The sequence below is a fragment of the Scyliorhinus torazame genome, chromosome 12 (assembly GCF_047496885.1).
Source record: "Scyliorhinus torazame isolate Kashiwa2021f chromosome 12, sScyTor2.1, whole genome shotgun sequence".
Taxonomy (NCBI): Eukaryota; Metazoa; Chordata; class Chondrichthyes; order Carcharhiniformes; family Scyliorhinidae; genus Scyliorhinus; species Scyliorhinus torazame.
Genome location: NC_092718.1, coordinates 160812412 through 160835210, shown reverse-complemented (window position 1 = coordinate 160835210; position 22799 = coordinate 160812412). Strand labels below are relative to the sequence as shown.

General features: G+C 46.6%; 1 protein-coding gene across 11 annotated transcripts in view; it reads left to right on the top strand.

Moving 5' to 3' along the window:
- gtf2ird1 (GTF2I repeat domain containing 1) overlaps positions 1-22799 on the top strand; it is a 322923-nt gene that overhangs the window by 252291 nt on the left and 47833 nt on the right. For 10 of the 11 annotated variants that reach the window (XM_072469282.1, XM_072469285.1, XM_072469287.1 and 7 more), the window contains 3 exons: positions 13841-13869; positions 16313-16462; positions 19207-19254. In XM_072469282.1, coding sequence (XP_072325383.1) covers positions 13841-13869; positions 16313-16462; positions 19207-19254 — 227 coding nt within the window. The remainder of the gene's footprint in view (positions 1-13840; positions 13870-16312; positions 16463-19206; positions 19255-22799) is intronic. The other variant, XM_072469290.1, reaches the window with a different exon arrangement.

Sequence of the window (22799 nt, the reverse complement as noted above, 5' to 3'; positions counted from 1 at the left end):
GGCCTTTACCTTACAAGTTCCACCTGGAAGAACCTTTTCCATGCAAATCCATCTGTGAGATAGAGTTCTTTATCCCCTATCCGGTGCTTCCGTGTATACCCTAAATTCACTCCAACTATGCAGTTCTTGCTGTTTGGCATCTTTGATAACTTTGTCATCTAATTTATTGGAAGCCACCAAAATCTCACGAGCATGTGGACTTCTACTCCTATTAGTATTTGTAGTCTTACTCATGTTCCAAGATCTTGATAAACTATATCCCCTCTCCCGCCTGGTATCTCGTTCTGTACTGCTACTGCTTGATCTTTCCCTTCTGCTGTGCGATGTTCTTTCAATAGTTCTCGACGTTTTCCTGTGGACCTGTTCACTATCTGATGTACTATCTGAACTGGCACTGTGTTTCTGTGCCCTCCATTTTTGAACTTCGTGTTTCCAATCCATTGTCTTGACTCCCTCCCCTGAATGCTGTACATTCAACCAATGTTTAGACTTTTCAATGGCCTTCGCTGCTCTACTAATAACATTTGCATCCTTCCATTGACTAGACCCTTCATGCAAGTATGTCACTTTTGTACCAACTTTTGGCAGTTGTCCTTTCGGAAAAATGGCCTGTTCTAATTAATCAGAAGTGTTGTGTTCCTCTACAGAGCAAAAAGATGGTTCTTCCATAACTATATCAGTTAACTGGTCCTCATAGTTCTGTAACACATGTGTACCAGATGACTCTGGTTCCTCGTCATGTCTGTCTGCTTTTTGAAAATTTGTTACCTGTACCCATTATCCTTGATGAATGCCTAACAGTTTGATTGCCATGCTGCAAAACAATTGTTTTGGCATCTATGCCTATGATCTTCCCTGGGCCTTTCCATTCATTAAAATTGTGTCTCTTATAGTATACTATGTCTCCTTGCTGAAAAACGGTATCTGATGGCCGTACGTTATGTCTTAAAGCTCTGCGAATTCTTTCAGAGACTTCTGCTTCCAAAAAAGCTTTTCTACTGCTATGTAATGCAGTTAAATGCTCAGCAAAGGCAGAGCTAATTGTAGTCCCTTCCCAAGCTGGAGGCTGGTCATCTAAAATGGACGGAATTTTAGGATTTCTACCAAACACTAATTGATAGGGACTATAGCCCCCAACCATCTACAATGAATTCTTTGCATGTACTGCCCACGCAAAAACTGAATTTAACTTGCAGTTTGGCTATCTGCCAAAATGTTCCGGAGCATGTCATCTATTACCGCATGGTTTCTTTCGCACACACCATTACTAAATGGGCTTTCCGCAGCCGTATTCATAACTGTGATATTCACGTTTTCGCACATATCCCTAAACTCATCACTAGCAAATTCTCCCCCATTGTCTGCAAGGAATTTTGCCGGTGGGCCCATTCCTGTCCCTATCCATTTTTCTACGATATGATCCAGAATTACTCTCTTTTCTTTACTTCATACAATCGTTGATTGATTAAATCTGGTTGCTAAATCTACAAAATGGAAAAAAATATATTATTTGCTTTATCCCAGATCTGAAGGTCCATGGCCACATTGTCATTAAAATCCCTGGCCAAGACACTTCGGGTGGCGACTATGAGGGAGTAGGTCGCACATTTGGTGGCTCCCATTTCGGTTGGACTTTTGGACCTTTTCTCCTGACTTTTTTGCGCTTTAGAGCGCGGAACTGCAAAGCAATAGTATTTAGGCGCTGAACCCATACAGAATTGTATGGACTTCGAAGCCAGAGGGACCGTAAACAGCAGAAGAAGTGGTCAAGCAAGGGCATGGTGGAGGCTGGGAGAGAGACCAATATGGCTGATGTCCAGAGAAAGGTGCCGACAGCCCAGCCTACAATGGAGCAGCTGCTCCAGGCCATAAGACCAGAAGACATAGGAGTGGAAGAAAGGCCATTCAGCCCATCAAGTCCACTCCACCATTCAATCATGGCTGATTTCAACTCCATTTACCCGCTCTCTCTCCATAGCCCTTAATTCCTTGAGAAATCAAGAATTTATTAACTTCTGTCTTAAAGACACTCAACGTCCCGGCCTCCACCGCCCTCTGTGGCAATGAATTCCACAGACCCACCACTCTCTGGCTGAAGAGATTTCTCCTCATCTCTGTTCTAAAGTGACTCCCTTTTATTCTAAGGCTGTGCCCCCGGGTCCTAGTCTCCCCTGCTAATGGAAACAACTTCCCTACATCCACCCTATCTAAGCCATTCATTACCTTGTAAGTTTCTATTAGATCTCCCATCAACCTCGTAAACTCCAATGAATATAATCCCAGGATCCTCAGACGTTCATCGTATGTTAGGCCTACCATTCCTGGGATCATCCGTGTAAATCTTCGCTGGACCCGCTCCAGTGCCAGTATGTCCTTCCTGAGGTGTGGGACCCAAAATTGCTCACAGTATTCTGAATGGGGCCTAACTAATGCTTTATAAAGCTTCAGAAGTATATCCCTGCTTTTATATTCCAAGCCTCTTGAGATAAATGACAACATTGCATTTGCTTTCTTAATTACGGACTCAACCTGCAAGTTTACCTTTAGAGAATCCTGGACTAGGACTCCCAAGTCCCTTTGCACTTCAGCATTATGAATTTTGTCACCATTGAGAAAATAGTCCATGCCTCTATTCTTTTTTCCAAAGTGCAAGACCTCGCACTTGCCCACGTTGAATTTCATCAGCCATTTCTTGGCCCACTCTCCTAAACTGTCTAAATCTTTCTGCAGCCTCCCCACCTCCTCAATACTACCTGCCCCTCCACCTATCTTTGTATCATCGGCAAACTTAGCCAGAATGTCCCCAGTCCCGTCATCTAGATCGTTAATATATAAAGAGAACAGCTGTGGCCCCAACACTGAACCCTGCGGGACACCACTCGTCACCAGTTGCCATTCCGAAAAAGAACCTTTTATCCCAACTCTCTGCCTTCTGCCTGACAGCCAATCGTCAATCTATGTTAGTACCTTGCCTCGAATACCATGGGCCCTTATTTTACTCAGCAGTCTCCCGTGAGGCACCTTATCAAAGGCCCTTTGGAAGTCAAGATAGATAACATCCATTGGCTCTCCTTGGCCTAACCTATTTGTTATCTCTTCAAAGAACTCTAACAGGTTTGAAAGGCACGACCTCCCCTTACTAAATCCATGCTGACTTGTCCTAAGCCGACCCTGCACTTCCAAGAATTTAGAAATATCATCCTCAACAATGGATTATAGAATCTTGCCAACAACCGAGGTTAGGCTAATTGGCCTATAATTTTCCATCTTTTTCCTTGTTCCCTTCTTGAACAGGGGGGTTACAACAGCGATTTTCCAATCCTCTGGGACTTTCCCTGACTCCAGTGACTTTTGAAAGATCATAACTAACGCCTCCACTATTTCTTCAGTTATCTCCTTTAGAACTCTAGGATGTAGTCCATCTGGGCCCGGAGATTTATCAATTTTTAGACCTCTTAGTTTCTCTAGCACTTTCTCCTTTGTGATGGCTACCATATTCAACTCTGCCCCCTGACTCTCCTGAATTGTTGGGATATTACTCATGTCTTCTACTGTGAAGACTGACGCAAAGTACTTATTTAGTTCCTCAGCTATTTCCTTGTCTCCCATCACTAGATTACCAGCATCATTTTGGAGCGGCCCAATGTCTACTTTTGCCTCCCGTTTTTAAAAAATGTATTTAAAGAAACTTTTACTATCATTCCTAATGTTACTGGCTAGCCTACCTTCATATTTGATCCTCTCTTTCCTTATTTCTCTCTTTGTTATCCTCTGTTTGTTTTTGTAGCCTTCCCAATCTACTGACTTCCCACTACTCTTTGCCACATTATAGGCTTTCTCTTTTGCTTTGATGCATTCCCTAACTTCCTTTGTCAGCCATGGCTGCCTAATCCCCCCTCTGAGAACCTTTCTTTTCTTTGGGATGAACCTCTGTACTGTGTCCTCAATTACTCCCAGAAACTCCTGCCATTGCTGTTCTACTGTCTTTCCCACTAGGCTGTGCTCCCAGTCGATTTTCGTCAGTTCCTCCCTCATGCCCCTGTAGTTTTCTTTATTTAACTGTAACATCTTTACATCTGATTCTACCTTCTTTCTTTCAAATTGGAGATTGAATTCTACCATATTATGATCACTGCCTCCTAAGTGTTCCCTTAATTTAAGATCTTTAATCAAGTCTGGCTCATTACATAACATTAAGTCCAGAATGGCCTGTCCCCTCGTGGGCTCCATCACAAGCTGTTCCAAAAAGCCCTCCTGTAAACATTCAATTAATTCCCTTTCCTTGGGTCCACTGGCAGCATTATTTACCCAGTCCACCTGCATATTGAAGTCCCCCATGATCACTGTGACCTTGCCTTTCTGACATGCACTTTCTATTTCGTGGTGCATTTTGTGCCCCTGGTCCTGACCACTGTTAGGAGGCCTGTACATAACTCCCATTATGGTTTTTTTGCCTTTGTGGTTCCTCAACTCTACCCACACAGACTCCACATCATCTGACCCTATGTCGTTTAGTGCTATTGATTTAATTTCATTCCTAATTAACAAGGCAACCCCGCCCCCTCTGCCCACCTCTCTGTCTTTTCGATAGGTTGTGAATCCCTGGATGTTTAAATGCCAGTCCTGAACCCCCTGCAACCACGTCTCTGTGATGCCTACCACATCATACCTGCCAGTCACAATCTGGGCCACAAGCTCATCTACCTTGTTCCGTACACTGCGCGCATTTAAATATAGCACCTTTAATTCTCTATTGACCGTCCCTTTTTGTTTTCTTAGTGTGGTAGACCTTGGTTTACTGAGCCTTTCCATACACTGTCATATTTTGTGGGATGGGGACTATCGTAACCTCTCCTGAGTTCTGTCTTTTCGTGCTTTTTTGTATTCCTAAGCAGCTACGCTTCCCACTGATTACTTCACCTCTTGGTTCCCTGACTTTCCCTTCCCCCCCCCCCACCCCCCCCCCCCCCCCCCCCCCCCCCCCCCCCCCCCCCCCCCAATCTCTAGTTGAAAGTCCTATTGACCACCCTATTTACTCTTTTCGCCAGAACACTGGTCCCAGCTCGGTTCAGGTGGAGGCCATCCCAACGGTATAGGTCCCCCCTGTCCCAAAACTGATGCCAGTGTCCCATGAAAAGGAACCCCTCTTTGCTACACCACTCTTTCAGCCACGTGTTAACTTTCCTTATTCTTGCCTCCCTATGCCAATTTGCACGTGGCTCGGGCAGTAATCCGGAGATTATGACCCTTGAGGACCTGTTTTTTAATTTGAATCCTAGCTCTTTATAATCTCTAAACAGGTCCTCTTTTCTAGACTTGCCTATGTTGTTGGTACTGACATGGACCACAACAACTGGATCCTCCCCCTCCCACTCCAGTATCCTTTCAAGCCGGTCAGAGATGTCCCACACCCTAGCACCGGGCAGGCAACATACCATGCGGGACTCTGCTCACAAAGGATACTATCTATCCCCCTGATAATAGAATCCCCTACAACTACAACTTGCCTATTTACTCCCTCCCCTTGAATGGCCTGCTGAACCATGGTGCCCTGGTCAGCTGACTCATCCTTCCTGCAGCCCTGTTCGCCATCCACACAGGGAGCAAGTGCCTCATACCTGTTGGACAGGGTCAAGGGCTGAGGCTCCTGAGTTCCTGACTGCTGGTTCCCTTTACCTGCCTGACTTGCAGTCACACCCTGCTGTCCCTGGCCACTGGCAGGATTTAAACTACGTACTCTGACAGGTGTGACTGCCTCCTGAAACACAGTGTCCAGGTAAGTCTCCCCCTCCCGGATGTGCCTCAGTGTTTGAAGCTCAGACTCCAGCTCATCAACTCTGAGCCGGAGCTCTTCGAGCAGCCAACACTTACTGCAGATGTGGTCGCTGCAGCTCGCAATGGGATCTGCCAGCTCCCACATCAAGCAGCTCGAGCACATCACCTGACCAGCCATCACTAATTAATTAATTATTTTAATTTAAGTTTACGAGCTTTGTAGCTCTGAAGCACGATAATTTGGAGCCGCTCCAGAAGTCGATTGACTGAGTGGAAAAAAGGCTGGATGATCAGGCTGAGAAGCTCCAGAAGCTGCAGAAGACGGTGGAGGAGCAGGCCGACATTCAAACGGTGGCGGACATGGACATTCGGAGGTTGAGGGATCAGCAAAAGATGCTCCTTGAAAGGCTGGAGGACCTGGATAACAGATCTCGCCAGCAGAATGTAAGAATCGTTGGCCTCCCAGAGGGGGCTGAGGGGCTGGACGCTGCCGCGTATGTGGAGAATATGTTTCAGAAGCTACTGGGGAACGAGGTGTTCCCTCGCCCGCCGGTGGTGGATAGGGCACACAGAGTGCAGGTGAGGCAGCCGCGACGAGGGGGTCACGCACGAGCGATAGTGGTCCAGTTCCACAGGTACCTGGACAAAGAGCAGGTTCTGCAATGGGCCAAGAGCACACAAAGCTGTACTTGGGACAATAGCACCCTGCGTGTTTACCAAGACCTGCGTACTGAGGTAGCCAGGAGGAGGGGAGGCTATAGGCAGGTGAAGGAGATTTTGTACAAGAACAAAGTGAAGTTCGGGCTGCTTTTTCCGGCGCGACTGTGGGTTACGTACGAGAACCAGCACCACTATTTCAAGGAACCCGAGGAGGCGATGGACTTTGTTAAGAAGCATGGGCTGGCCCTGAGCTGAGGATTCTTGGACTCATGGTGGAACTTTTCAGTCTATTTTGTTTCTCTCTCGTTTTGAGACGCCTGCATGCTTGGGTCTGTTCTTTTCGGGTGTTTGTCCGACCTTTTTTAGGTTGATGTATTTTGGTTGCGATGTGTTCTTTTCTTGTTCTCTTTCGGGGTTTCCTTGACTGTTTCCTTTTTGGGTTTCTTGTTTGGTTGGAGTTTTGGTAGGGGGAAAATATAAAAAATAAAAGTTTAAAAAGGTGCGGTTATGATGGGGGTTTCGGGGGAATTTTGTTTTTGCAATCTTTTTCTGTGTTTGGAGGGGAAGGGCTGAGAGTGACTGGTATTTCTTCCCTATTTGTTTGGTTTAAATTGCACTATTGTTGGGGATGTTTCTGACTTGTATAGAGTTTTTGTTTAAGCAGGGCTGGTTTGGAGAAGTGGTATGGATGGGCCAGGGGGAGGGGAGCCAGGGAACAATGGGTGAGAGACGTGCTGGCGCTGAAGCTGGGAGCTACCAGGGTAGCTGGGTGGGCTAGTCAATGGAAGCCAGGTGGGGGTTGTTCATATAGTTAAATTAGAGCAGGGGTTAGGTGGTAGGATGGTGTTGCTGGAGGGGGGGGGGGGGGGGGGGGGGAGTTGATCTACTGACGAGGATGGAAATTGGACATGGCAACAGTGAGAAGGTCATGGGTGGAGCCGGCCAGATGATGCGCGACACATGGCTTGGGGGCTGGCCAAGGAAAGGGGATGGCTGATCGGCAAAGGGGGGGGGCGAATTGCCCCCCAACCAGGCTGATCACCTGGAATGTTAGAGGGATAAACGTGCGTGTGTTCGCGCATTTGCGGGTCCTGAAGGCGGACGTAGTCATGCTGCAGGAGACGCACCCACCTGAAAGTGGCAGACCAGGTTAGGCTAAGGAAGGGCTGGGTTAGTCAGGTCTTTCATTCGGGGCTCGACAGTAAGACTAGGGGGGTTACGATCCTGATTAATAAAAGGGTTCAATTTGAGGCGGAGGGTACAGTTGCGGATGGGGGCGGCAGATTTGTTATGGTTAGGGGTAAGATCGAAGGGGTGAGAGTAGTCTTGGTTAGTGTGTATGCCCCTAATTGGAACAATGTGGATTTTATCAGGAGGATGCTAGGGAAGATCCCCGACTTGGACTCGCACAAACTGATCATGGGTGGGAACTTTAACACCTGGACCCGAGCCTGGACCGGTCATGTTCAAAATCAGGCAGGTTTCCAGCGATGGCAAAGGAACTGAGAGGGTTCATGGAGCAAATGGGGGGAGCTGACCCGTGGAGATTTAGCCGGCCGTCGGCGAGGGAGTTTTCGTACTACTCCCACGTACGCAAGGTGTATTCACAAATTGATTTCTTTCTCATAAGTAGGGACTTGTTGGCCGGGATGGTGGGGGCAGAATATTCGGCAATTGCCATATCGGACCATGCTCCGCACTGGGTGGACCTACAGATTTGTAAGGATAGCTTCCAGCGCCCACAAAGGAGGCTGGAAGTTGGATTGCTAGCGGACGAGGCGGTGTGTGAGAGACTCAGGAGATGCATGCAGAATTACCTGCAGGTAAATGGTACCGGAGAAGTCTCAGCAGCGGTGCTCTGGGAGGCGCTGAAGGCAGTGGTGAGAGGGGAGCTGATCTCAATCCGGGCTCATAGGGACAGGACAGACAGGGCAGAGACGGACCGACTGATTAAAGAAATTTTACGGACGGACAGGAGCTATGCGGGGTCCCCGAGGCCAGAGTTACTCAGGTAACGACAGAGGCTGCAGGCCGGGTTCGGGGTGCTGACTACAGGCAAGGCCGTAGAGCAACTTAGAAAGGCAAAATGCGTGATATATGAGCATGGAGAGAAGGCCAGCAGAATGCTCGCACAACAACTAGGAAGAGAGAAGTGGCTAGGGAGATAGGAAGGATAGCGGATGGGGAGGGAAATCTGGTGGGGACCCGGCAGGGCTGAACAAGGTATTTAGGGACTTTTATAGTAAGCTGTATGTCATAATATCCACTCATGTATCTAATGTGATGCAGACAGGCAGTGATTGACACACAGGATAACCAATGAACACACACGACACAGAACAACCAATCATCAGACAGGACACCACCGCTATAAAGCCCACAGGGCATTAAGACTCTCTCTCGCTCTCTCTCTCGCTCTCTCTCTCACAGGACACAGCTACTGAGAAGTTAGAGTGCACAAGCCAGTGAGCACCATCTCCATGTGGTAGAGAGCTAGTCTGGTCAAGCCAGTAGGAGGTTATCAGTTAGATTGATAGAGTGTCAACTCACAGCAGACTATGTACAGCAATCAGCAAATTCAATAAAACAGTGTTGGACCATCTCCTGTGTCAGAAGCCTGTTTCTAGTTTCACTGCATCCAGTTGCAGTCAACGTTGAACCAACTCACTTAACACATCACTGTACACTTCGGAACCCCCCCGGTGACCGGAGGGGATGAGGCAATTCCTGGACGGACTGACCTTCCCAAGACTGGGTAGGGGGTTGGTAGACGGACTGGGGGCCCTGGTCAGGATCGAAGAGGTATTAGGGGGCCTGAAGGTCATGCAGTCGGATAAAGCCCCGGGGCCGGATGGGTATCCGGTGGAGTTTTACAAAAAGTTTGCCGAGATAGTGGGGCACCGCGGTGCTGGTCAGGGTTTTTAACGAGGCAAGAGACGGAGGGGTTCTAACCCCGACGATGTCGCTGGCCACTATTTCGCTTATTCTGAAACGGGGTTAAGACCCGGAGGCTTGTGGGTCTTACAGGCCGATGTCTTTGATCAACATAGACGCTAAGTTATTGGCCAAGATCTTGCCGACTAGAATTGAGGACTGCATACCGGACGTAATCGCGGAGGACCAAACCGGGTATATAAAGGGTAGGCAACTGGTGGCCAATCTAAGAAGGCTGCTGAATGTGATTATGATGCCCCCGGAGAGCAGGGAGGCAGAGATAGTGGTAGCTATGGATGCGGATAAGGCTTTTGACCGGGTCGAGTGGGACTATCTGTGGGAGGTGCTGGGACGGTTTGGGGTCGGGGAAGGGTTCATTGACTGGGTCAGGCTGTTATATCAGGCCCCAGAGGCTAGTGTAAGGACGAATAGGATGACATCCGATTAATTCAGACTGCACCGCGGGACAAGACAGGGTTGCCCTCTCTCCCCTGTTCGCGCTGGCCACAGAGCCCCTGGCAATTGCTCTGAGAGCTTCAAAGGACTGGAAAGGGCTGGTCCGGGGGGGGAGTAAGTTCTTTGGAACATAAAGTCTCGTTATACGCGGATGACCTGCTGTTATACGTATTGGACCTAATGGTTGGGATGGATGGTATCATGGAAACCCTGAAGGAATTTGGCTGGTTTTCATGCTATAAATTGAATATGGCTAAGAGTGAGTTGTTCGTAATTCAGGCGAGGGGGCAGGAGAGTAGGCTGAAGGGATTGCCGTTCAGGTTGGTAGGAGAAAGCTTCAGATACTTGGGGATACAGGTGGCACGAGACTGGGGCAAGTTGCATAAGCTCAACCTGTCCCGACTGGTGGAACGAATGAGGGAGGAGCTTCGGAGTTAGATGCGCTCCCGCTGTCACTAGCGGGGAGGGTGCAGACTGTTAAGATGACGATTCTCCCGAGATTCTTGTTCAGATTTCAGTGTCTCCCCATTTTCATCCCGAGGTCCTTCTTTAAGAGGCTAAATAAAATTATCCTGGGATTTGTATGGGCGGGGAAGTCCCCGCGGGTGAGAAAGGTGATGCTCGAAAGGAACAGAGGGGAAGGGGGGCTGGCGTTGCCGAATTTCAGCAACTACTACTGGGCGGCCAACATAGCAATGATAAGGAAATGGATGGTGGGTATGGGGTCGGTTTGGGAGTGGATGGAGGCTGCTTCGTGGGGACGGTATTTGGGCAGAAGCTCTGAGCAGAGTAAACATGACCGCAACATGCGCCAGGCTCAGTTTGATCCAGTTTAAGGTCGTGCACCGGGCCCACATGACGGTGGCCCGGATGAGTAAGTTCTTTGGGCTGGAGGACAAGTGTGCTAGATGCGTCGGTGGGCCGGCTAATCACGCGCACATGTTCTGGGCATGCCCTAAACTCAGGGGGTACTGGCAGGGATTCGCGGTCATCATGTCCTGGGTTTTGAAAACTGGAGTGGTAATGACTCCTGAGGTCGCAATCTTTGGGGTGTCGGAGGACCCGGGAGTCCAGGAGGAGAAGGAGGCCGACGTCTTGGCCTTTGCTTCCCTGGTAGCCCGGCGACGAATACTGTTGGCATGGAGGGACTCAAGGCCCCCGAAGACTGAAGTATGGCTATCGGACGTGGCGAGCTTTCTTGGTCTAGAGAAAGTTATGTTCGCATTGAGAGGTTCACTATCGGGTTCGCCCGGAGGTGGCAGCCATTCATTGACTTCTTCGCAGAGAATTGATCGTCAGTAGGGGGGCGGGGGGGGGGGGGGGGGGGGGGTGCCTAGGGTGGAGTCGAGTAGGGGGCGATTTAGGCAGGTCTTTGCGAGAATGGAGTTGTGGTTTTTGTACAGTACTATACAATGTCATTGTTTTATATGCCAAAAATACCTCAGTAAAATTGTTTATAAAAAAAAATCCCTGGCCAAAGGTAGGGTTACTATCAGTCGTGCTGGTGTCCTTCTGTACTTCCTACAAACTTCACAGCGATCACAAACATGTTCTATCAGTTTAGTATAGTCTTCATCCCTTACCCCTGCATCCTTTAATAAATTTTTCAGCCTCCGAGGAGCCAGATGCGCAAATTGCCTGTGCAGTTTTAATACAACAAGCTTTTTATCAGCTAAAGTCCCATTTTCAACTGCCATTAACACATCCTTAACAACTGTACTTGAAATATTATTTGTCAGTAATGGAATACAATAGTGTCCCGACTGTAAATTGTAAGTCCACTGTCTTTCCAAAAACTGTTGCCTTATCCTGTTCCATATCCAGTTTCATGTGTGCTGTCTTCATCGACGGTCCGCTCAGAAGCAAAGGTATCTCACTTGATACAACACCCGTGCTAATGAAATGATTCACTCCGACAATATTGCAAGGGATCACCACTCTTTTCAGCAACTTCAGAGTATTACCATCCCCAAACCTGAAACTTGTGCAACTTTTAAATTCCTTAACCTTGTTACGATTTTCAGCATTCAAGGAGTCCAGGTAACATTTTAACCAGTCAATTCCACACACAGTAGATGTGCAGCCACTGTCCAATACAGCACAATTGAAGGATTCTGCAATCAACACCCTCATTACCGGCGTAAAACTGCTTGTCAATAGGACAATGCCTTCTTTCTGGTCACTATCTTTTTCCTCTTATGACTCTTCCGTGTCATATATCGCTTCAAACACTCTATTATAACGTGTTGGACAGTTGAAACCATAATGGTATTGAGAGTCGCATCAAAAACATTGATTTATCATACCCCGCGCATTTCTGGGGTTCACCTTCCTATTGTAGATTCTAACTGGGTTTCTGGCTTCATATTTTCCGGGTCCCGATCTCCTTCTATGGTCTTGAAACCTGTTTGTAGCCATACAATTTCGCCATCCTGTTAGTAATGTGTCTCCCATATTCTGCTTTATTGCAGACTGACCTATTTGGGTCATCAGGGCCATCGGAATCGAATATTTCCCCAGAAACCTTTTTAAAGCTTCTGTCACCTGATCGAATACGGTATCCTTATCCGCAAACTGAATTCCTGTCAAAACCAGGAGCCTATCCATGTTGCTCACTCTAGCACAGTCAAGTAATTTAAAGGCCAAGACAGACTGGAAATTCCAGGTTGTGTTTCTGCAGCCTTTTATATAGTCTGCCAAATTCCATTATATAGTCTTCCATGGAGAATTCCTCGATTTTCCGGAACCTATCAAAATCCGACCATGCTTCATATGCACTTAACAAGTCATCCTTTTAATAAATCTTATCCATATAACGTAATAGAGTCTCCAGACCTTCTTCTGAGTCTAACTTTTCCAATTCCAGCTCAGAAAGCACTTTGTTTCGGATTTTACTGCCATATGGTAGAGAAAGAGCCAATGCCATACCTTGTTTTCTCTTTCCCAAAGCAGTTACCTTAGTCCACATAACTACTGCACTTCTCCATTGGTCGCACGATCCCCTTTCAGAAAATAAGGGGGGGTAGTCATATCCGGCCATCTTTATCCTAGGTTCAGCCATATGTCTGTTTTGGTTTTTTTCACTCCTTCGTTTGGTCTGGAAAAGTTGTATCTTTCAACTCTTCACATTTGCACAGCAACAGTCCTCTGCTCCCATTTGTTAGACGTTTAACTGCTGTTGTATAAAGAGTCAAAGGTTCTGCTCCTTTTCCACAAACACCTTTAATTTACTTCAGACTCTGCACAAAACTCTAACATCACATCACCTGACACAAAGGCCACCTGAAGACTCTTTACATTATCAGTGTCAATTATTGGATACTTAACATAAATGAGACAACTAATTGGAATGTCTCTTAACCCATTACTTAACACTTCATTTCATACTCTTAGCATTAGCTTTTGTGGCCTTGTCCTCTTGTGGCTTTGCTTATAGTGAACCTGAACCCTCCAGCGGCTCCACTTACCCACAACAGTCAGCGTTCCTTCAATTCAAGAATATTATTACCCTTTTAAAGAAGTTTGGGAACATTCACTGAGGCCTAACTTCCAGGGAAGATAGGCCTAGTCTCCTCAATCTCTCTTTACAGGATAATTCCTTTATCCCAGGAATCAGCCTGGTGAATCTTTGTTACACTCACTCTCGAAGAAGTATATATTTCTTTAGGTAAGAAGGCAACAACTGTGACGCAGTACTCCAAGGCTGTGTATAATTGCAATAAGAAGAGTTAGGGTTAGGGTTAGACCCTTAGTCTCTATTGCAAAGCTATTGGAGTATAAGATAGGCTAAGGATATTGAGGGATAATATGGATAGTGCAGGAAGGCGTAGTTGAGGCTCAGCCTTAATCTTATTGAATGGCAGACCTGGTTCAAACAGCTGAATGGCTTAGCTCTGCTCTTGCCCCTATTTCTTATATTCTATGTACACTGGGGAAACCATAGGCCTTGAAACACTATATTCTGATTAGAGACATTGCAATCTTCTAAAACCTGTATCCTTTTGTCATTTTGCAGGCCTTTCCAAGGACTCATCCCCAAACCTGGTAAGGATATTTTTTTACATAAATAATAACTTCCGAACATTAATTCCTTCTCCTGTATTTTAAACTTGCATGGTCGTAGCTGTCACAAGGGCACTTTGCCCTCCACTCAGAGGGGCTGTGGTAAAGTGATACCCTTGGTGTTCAGGAATGGGACCTCAGCAGGTGACTGGAGGATCGGATATGTTGCCAGCTCTCCCTCTTTGGTTCATGTCAACAAGTAGGACTTCATCCCAGGAACGCAGAGCAAGGAGATCTTTAGAAATTCCCATTCCCAAATTCCCAGTGCACACTCCTGCTGGGTGAAGATTCCCACCGGGAGCACAAATTCATAAAATTCACCTTCTGCCTGAGTGCCATGTAGGAGAGAGAGAGCTGGCAGCATCACTGATCTGTTTATTACCTGCCTGTGTCAACCATAGATAAGAACCTGGCATGGGGCCCTGATCAGTGTGAGTACAGTCCGCCAATGATACAAGATGGACAAAGTAAAACTCAAAATCAAACCTCCAGCATCTCTCTGTGGAGGTGTCATGAGCTCTGCTCCACTGGGCAGCAGAGCACCATCTCTCACTGGCTGTGATGTGGGCTCTGCAAGTGTGCTGTGCTGAGCTAGCCCAGCAACTGAATAATGGCAGGAGCTGGCGTGGGTGAAGGAGACGTCTCTCCGGTTGAAGCAACAGCTTTGCTGCCTTGCTCTACTGAATGCAGCGAAGGTTTAGATTAAAGCAGTTACCACCTCAAAACCTTGAGGCGCAGGGCTATCAACTGAACCGGCCAGTCAAGGCCCTGGACCACTTCCAACCCCACAGATAGTGAACAGTTAAACCATCTCTCCTCGCCCTCCCCCTGGGGAAACACCTAGACACAGGACGCAGTTCGAAATTGGAAAGCCCACTGAGTATACCTGCTCAAGGGGCTGTTTAGCACAGGGCTAAATCGCTGGCTTTGAAAGCAGACCAAGGCAGGCCAGCAGCACGGTTCAATTCCCGTAACAGCCTCCCCGAACAGGCGCCGGAATGTGGCGACTAGGGGCTTTTCACAGTAACTTCATTTGAAGCCTACTTGTGACAATAAGCGATTTTCATTTCATTTCATTTTCAAGGGGGAAATCCAGAGGTTAACACACTGTACAGCCCGACACTACACTGTTAGGACCAATAACACTTGTTATAATTAGAATAGCAAAGTGCCTCAGCATTTGATTTGAGATGGGGCACCATGAGATAGTTGGGGAGGAAAGGTGCTATATTCACCGTCACAAAGTAGAACCATGGACATTGGCCATAGTCGTTTATTTGATCAAGCTACATGGTGCTTGTTGGAATAGCTAATAAATTGAAAGGTTCAGGGGCTAAAGTGACTGAATGTAGTAGCCTTTCTGCCCACTGTGACTGAGTGACCTGTGATTGGATATATATGCCATCTGGTTCTTGATCAGAGTTATACCGCAGGGTCATATTGTGTTTTTTTTGGGGGTAAATCGCCCGTGCAAATATGGCAACTGAGGTTGGAAACTTTTCAGATATGGCTTGGAAGGACACTGAGTTCAGAGTTCACAGGTTACCCTGACAGCTACTGATACATCCCTGACCTGGATGTGCTTTGTCAGTGCGGCTGCGGGGCTGATCCCAGTTCCGTGATAGTTTCTTCAGGGATTTATTGTCCCCACATGGAAGTGCCTTCCAGCAATTCCAGTTAGAAAGTGTTAGGGCCTGTACGAACGGGCAACAAAAAGACAAAACCTAAATCGGCACAGAAGATGCCAATTAACCGGGGGTGTCACGCCTTCTCCTCACCACAGGCACTACCTCTGGGATACCTCCACCACCAACCCCTCCTTCGAGATTCCTCCTTCTCCCATCTCCTCAACCCTGTAAAAACCATGCAATGCCCACGCACACATTGCAGTATGAAACCACTGGGCGATGGAAACAGTTTTAAGGAGATGATTAAAGAGATCAAAGCCCTTTTGTGCTGAAGGACAGGCTGAGAAACAACTCGAAGCTCTGAGTTTTTAAAGTGCAAAAACTCCATTTTTTAAAGTGCAAAAATAAGCAGCAGGCAATGGCTGCAGTTTATTATTTAGGAAAAAGAGGCTGCTTTAAGGAACTCTGTTAGAAGCTAAGAACGGTCTACAAAATGTTTCTAATTTGCATGAAAGGTCATTGATCAGCCTTCCAGACAATCTGCCCACAGCCTCTAAATGATAGAAGTGCTTCCAGGCCACATTGCCAGACGCAGTGTACATTGGGCATGGGACTGGCCACCATGTCCAATAGTGCAAGGTAGCTAGCCCCTTCAGAACTACACGTGTTATGGACCACATTAAAGGCCCATGCCGTCTTCAACTTGAAGATTGATTTTTCCAAAGCCCTCCTCACTGGCCTCTCTGCTTCCACCCTCTACGCATTCAGCTAATCCACAACTCTGCGTTTCCCACAAGGCCTGCACTCTCATCAATCCTATCCTCACCCAGTACCGCTGGATGCCTGTGCCCCACCAAAAGAATTTCAAGATCCTCAGAAGCCAAAATACGACTGGAAATCTGAAATAAAACCAGAAAATGCTGGAAACCCTCAACGAAAAGAAGAAGGTAGGGTCACACTTTCAGATCTATGACGCTTTGGCAAAAAAACGTCTGAACTGTTTTCCTGCATCCCGACAGTGACCACACGCGGAAGTTACTTCATTGGCTGTGAAAGATTTTGGAATGCCCTCGTTGTGAAACGCACAATAAATATTTCAGTTCCCCAAGTTCTCGAATTTCTTCCCTCAGTCTCTCAGCTTCTCCACCTCTCTTTACTCCTAAAGATTCTCCTTAAAACCGCTTTGATTTAATGTGCCAGATTTCCGCCACTGAGGCGGGCAGCACGTATCACAAAATTACCCAGCTTGCTGTACCTGCCTCTGTCAGACCCAATTTCCGCTCTGGGTGGGCAGATATGGGATGGAGTTGAGCCCGCCACCCCTTGACGCAGATCGGAGGCAGCCGCACTGAGGAGGGCTTTTGACAATACCCAGTATAGTTCCTCGGGCATTAGTCCCACTTGTGTTGAATATTAAGCCCTCTAGTCCTCAACCCATGCACCCGACCACCTCACACCCACTCACCATGCACCATCTATGCCAACCCATGCCCCCACCCACCCCTAATGGTTCATCCTGCGCTCCATGCCAACTCATGCTCCCACACACCCCAAGGCCCCTTCTCAACCCCATGCCAACCCATTCCGTTCACTCACAACCCTTTTGCTCTTACACTCTCCATGCCAACTAACCCATATCTACCAGGGGCAGGCCTTAGAAAGCAGGTTGAGATGAAGTAAAATAAAAGTCTAAGTATCTATTACAGTCTTTACAATAGTTTCAAATATCCTCACATTTATGGAGGCCCATTCAAAACTTAAAAAACCCTGCAAGTACTTAATCCCTTATATAACAAACTGACTTTTAGTCCCACATCAAAACCTTCAATAATCTTTTTGAGGTGTCAATCAGACATTAATCTTAGGACCCCCCTGCTGGGATAATTGTAAGGTGTGGAAAGCAGCTAAATGGTAATAATGATAATAGTGATAGGCCTTGGGGTAATGTGAACAAACAGCTTTTGTGACTGCTGGAATATTTTTTCAACATGCAGTCTGTTTCTCTGACTTTCATGAGCCTTTATGACGCCTCCATAAATTTGTAGCCCCCCCTTGCTATGGTGAAACTGGGATCTCTTTGAATCTGCTGCGTTCTGGTTTCTCTCATGTGAGAGTTACTCTTGCTTCTTTCGCCTGGTGGCAAAAATGGGATCTGTCGGAAATGGGGTGGGACCTACGGGTCTGCGTCCCACCCACCACTTTTAAAAGTCTGCAGAAATCTGGTCCAATATCACATTATGTGGCTCATGTCAAATTTTGTTTGCCAGCATTCCATCCCCAAAGTGCTTTGGGGCTATTTGCTATGTTACAGAAGTGCAAAATGTTACATAGTTACAGGCTCAACTCTGACCCTTTCTATGCTGGCTTTGAGGGCGTGAGGGTGGACTCTTCCTCCTCTAATCCCAGGCTGCTGCCCTACCTTCCATGCCACCTTCCCCTTCAAAACAAACAAGCCTGTGTTAATGAGGGTCCTGTGAGCTGTTTGGAGATTGTTGGCTGTTGTGGTAGAATAGCTGCTCGTCTGTGAGATGTAGGTGAGTGAGGGCTGTCAGCGTAGTGAATGCGAGAGCATGAGGAAAAGTATTTGTAGTAAAGTGTGATGCAGTGATTGTTGGAGGGTGATTGGCATTGCTGTTAATGAGAGTGTTAAGTGGTGGATCCGTGAGTTGAGAGAAATATTCTCACTTCCAGTTAGATGATTACATTTTTTGTGACATTGCAGCAATGTCCTGGGTGCAATGATCCTGCCATTGACACACTCTTCTCATTGTCTCCTGAGTTGACGCCATGAAGGGTTTCCTGCCCCTGGGCTGGGGTGGAGCAAGAAACGGATGTCATTCCTCCTGTTCACTGCTTAGGGCCTCCAAGGCAGCAGCTGGTGGAGAGCTTTGGTGTACCCTCAACCGCGTTTCACCAGCCATTCAAACAGAAGTGGCTCTCTAGTGTATGTAGCCAGAATGCATCGCCTCTTTAAGAGGTGCGACAGCCTTTAAGTGGTACACAATATCCGTCCAATACCCATTCCCGCCACAGCCGGGTAGCCAGTGAACAGCGTGGGTAACATAATTAATATGATCAGAATATCATGTGCATCGGTGTCACGTGGCACGGACAACCATCCGATTACCCGCCCAATAAAGTACTCAAAATATGTGGGGCTGGGGAAAAGTCAGGGGAATGGGATTATTGTATCTGTCTTTCTATTGACCTGCAAAACCTATGATGTGTCATGCTCTGCAGTGACAGCACTAAGTCCATTCCTACAATCCATACATGTTGATCTGACTCCCCATTGGAAAAGTCATGATCTTGGATTATTCCAAAGCACTCATCCTAAATGGGTGAGTTGAAATCATATTTGGAGCATCACGGTGGCAGCGAGGCATACCATCTCAGGGAAGACGAACTTCAGGAACCAATTTAGGTTTATCAGGATTGACCAATGGGCCCCCCCCTTTGACAATGGTTAAATATCGTGAGGTGGTGTGTTGCCGTCAAAGGGACAATCACCTCAGGCGTGTAATATTCAACTGAGTGAGACTGGTCCTCACTTTATACCGGTCTGGAGTTTGAATAAATGGATAGACCTCATTTAACCAGGAGTAAAATACGAGGTGCTGCATTTTGTTTTTCTGTGCTTGGAACTGAAATTGATTCTCACACGTTCTCTTGTTCTCTCTCCACATTCAAGCACCCAGACGAATAACATCACTAGAAAAAGCATATGCTGCTTTACAGGGTAAGCTCTCTATTCCTCTTATTGTGTCTTGAGTGACTGCAAGTGTGTCTCTCAATGTACATGTGAGCATTGCATCATAATTCCGCTAACAGGGCAAAGGTTTCTTCATATGAGGTGAGGTTTGTACTCCCAGCAAAAGGCATAGCTGTGCTTTCCTAATCCTCAAGTCAATTTACCATCTCTGATGCGTGACCCACAGTCTTTCCAGGTGGTTGATGGGCGATATTGAGACAGTTGATGCACTTGTAATTGACTTCTAGTTTAGTCAGTTTAATGGAGAAGGTCCAAGCTCTTGAGGAAAGCTCACAGTAAGTTTGACGGTGCTCTGTTTTAAGTGCAAGAGAGTGGGGGCGGAGTACACAAGCCATTCACAGACATGGTAATAAATCTGCCCACCTGTCAGTAAGGAGAGTGGGTAATTTGATGTTTCACTATGGAGCAATCTATTCACTTTCCACACGGATGTTAGGCAGTATTTCTGTCAGTCGGAAGGTCTTTGAATGGATGCAATGCGGATAAAATGATAAAGTCATACGAACAGAAGATACAGGGGCAGCAGCCGGCCGCTTGGCCCCTTGAACCTGCTCTGCCATTCAATAAGTTTGTGGCTGATATGATTGTGGCCTTAACTCCACTCTCCATATATTTCCCCCAGCCCCAACCCTTGAGTCCCTTGGTGATAAAGAACCTGTATAACTCTGCCTTGAATATATACAGTGACCCAGCCTCGACTGCGCTCTGTTGAAGAGAGTCCCAAACATTAATGACCCTCTGAGAGAAGAAATTTCTCCTCGTCCGTTTTTATTGGGAGCCCCCCTTATTTTTAAATGGAGCCCCCCCCCCCCAAATTCCCCCCTGAGAGGGCATCTACCAAGGTGAGCCCCCTCAGAATCTTTTGTGTCATAAGATCACCTCTCCAGTGAGTGTAGACCCAACTTCGGATTCGGATTCTGTTTATTGTCACGTGTACCGAGGTACAGTGAAGAGTATTTTTCTGCGAGCAGCTCAACAGATCATTAAGTACATGAAAAGAAAATGAAATAAAAGAAAATACATAATAGGGCAACACCAGGTACACAATGTACACAATGTAACTACATAACACCGGCATCGGGTGAAAAGATAAAAGAGAGAGTTTAGTAACAATGTTAGTCTTACAATTACATTTTAAAAGATTAGAACAATTGTAAGGTAAGTAAAAAGTGGATCTGTTAGGGAGAGCTCGCAGAGAGTTGCCACGCTCCGGCGCCATCTTGCGCATCTTGTCCAACTTGCTCAACCTTTCCTCAAAGACAACCCGTTCATCCCAGGAATGAGCACAGTGACCCTTCCAAGGTACGTATATATACCCCCTTAAATAAGGAGACCAAACCTATTCACAATACAATACAAAACTCTAGATGCCCCATTATAACAACATTTCCCTACTTTTATGCTCCATGCCCCTTGCAGTAAAGGCCAAAATTCCATTTGCCTTCCTAATTACTTTAATACCTACATGCTAATGTTTTGCAATTCATATACAAGGTTACCCAGATCCCTCTGCATTCTGCAGTCTCTCTGCATTTTCCCCACATTATTCATCACTGAATTAACCCATCCATAAAATTCTGCAGACTTTTGTATTGTCCCCCTAATTGACTTTTCTAATATTTTGCACATTAAGCAAATTTGGCTGCAATACCCTTCATCCAAGTCATTAATATGGCTCATAAGTAGTTGAGACCCCAGCACTGATTCCTGCGGTGCTCCACTAATACACTTTGCCAACCTGAAAATGACTCATTTATCTCGACTCCCTGTTTCATGCTAGTCCGCCAATCCTCTTTCCATGCTAATGTAACACCCTCAACAACATAAGCTTTTATCTTTTGTAGTAACCTTTTACATGGCACCTTATTGAATGCCTTTTGAAAGCCCAAATATACAGCAACTGGTTCCCCTTTCTCCACTTTGCTTGCTAAATCCTCAAAGAACTTCAATACATTTGACAAACATAATTATCCTTTCAACAAAACCATGTTGACTCTGATTGTATCGAGATTTTCTAAATGTCCTATTACTATTACCTTAATAATTGAATCTAGAATTTTCCCAGTGAAAGATGTTCAGCTAAACAGCCTATAGTTTGCTGCTTTCTATCTCCCTTCTTACGTGAATGAGGTGTTACATTTGTAGTTTTCGAATCCACTGGGACTTCTTCAGAATCTAGGGAATTTTCGAACACTACAACCAATGCGTCCATTGTCCCTGCCGCCACTTTGTTTAAGTCTGTAGGATACAGGCCATCGGGTCCAGGAACTTATCAGTCTTCAGTCCCATTAGTTTTCTTAGTATTTCTCTCTAGTGATTGCAATTTTTTAAAGTTCTTCCTGTGGTGTTCTTTGTGTTTCTTATGTCATAGCTTGTGTGGTCTTTGTGAACACTAAGTTCCACAACAAAGCTAACATTTATTACACTACATAATATACAGCTCGACCACTTATTCAACTACAATCTATACTACACTAATACTTGTTCATGTACTCTGTCTTAAACTGTACTCTGCTCTCTCCTACACTCTTTACACTCTCCTCTACACTCTCTTTCCCAGAAGTCTGAGAGGCATTCCCTTTTATAGGTCTGCTCCCCAGCTCCATCTGGTGTTGCAATATAGTATCACATTATCTCTTAATGTCACACCTCCCTCCCATTTGCTTCTAGATTCTCGACTATTCTTGGGATGTTTTTTGTGTCCTCCACTGTGAAGGCCGATGCTAAATATTTGTTCAAAGTCTCTGCTGTTTCCTTGTTTCCCATTGTTAATTCTCCAGTCTCACCCTCTCGTGGACCAATGGTCAGTATAGCTACTCATTTGCTTTTTATATATTTGTAGGCCAGACCTGTCACGCCAGCGGGATCTTCTGGTCCCGCCAGCCTTGCACCTCCGCTGTGGGTTTCACAGCGGCGAGCCGAGGGGTGCACTCAATGGGAAACCCCATTGACAGCAGTGGGAGGAACCAGAAGATCCTGCTGCTGGCCCACGGTGGGCCACCTCCCACCACAGCGAAACGTGTGATGGGTTGCATGGTAAATCCCGTCCATAGAAACTCCTGCTATCTGCGTTTTTATTCCTTGCCAGTTTATTCTCATCCTCTAATTCCTACATTTTTTGTTGTTGATTTCTAAAAATGTCCCAATCTTCTGAACATAGAACATAGACCATACAGTGCAGAAGGAGGCCTTTCGGCCCATCGAGTCTGCACCGACCCATGTACGCCCTCACTTCCACCCCATCCCTGTAACCCAATAAACCCTCCTAACGTTTTTGGACACGAAGGGCAATTTATCATGGCCAATCCACCTAACCTGCATGTCTTTGGACTGTGGGAGGAAACCAGAGCACCCGGAGGAAACCCACACAGACACGGGGAGAACGTGCAGACTCCGCACAGACAGTGACCCAGCGGGGAATCGAACCTGGGACCCTGGAGCTGTGAAGCCACAGTGCTAGCCACGTGTGCTACCGTGCTGCCTTCTGATCTATCACTAATCTTTGCAGCATC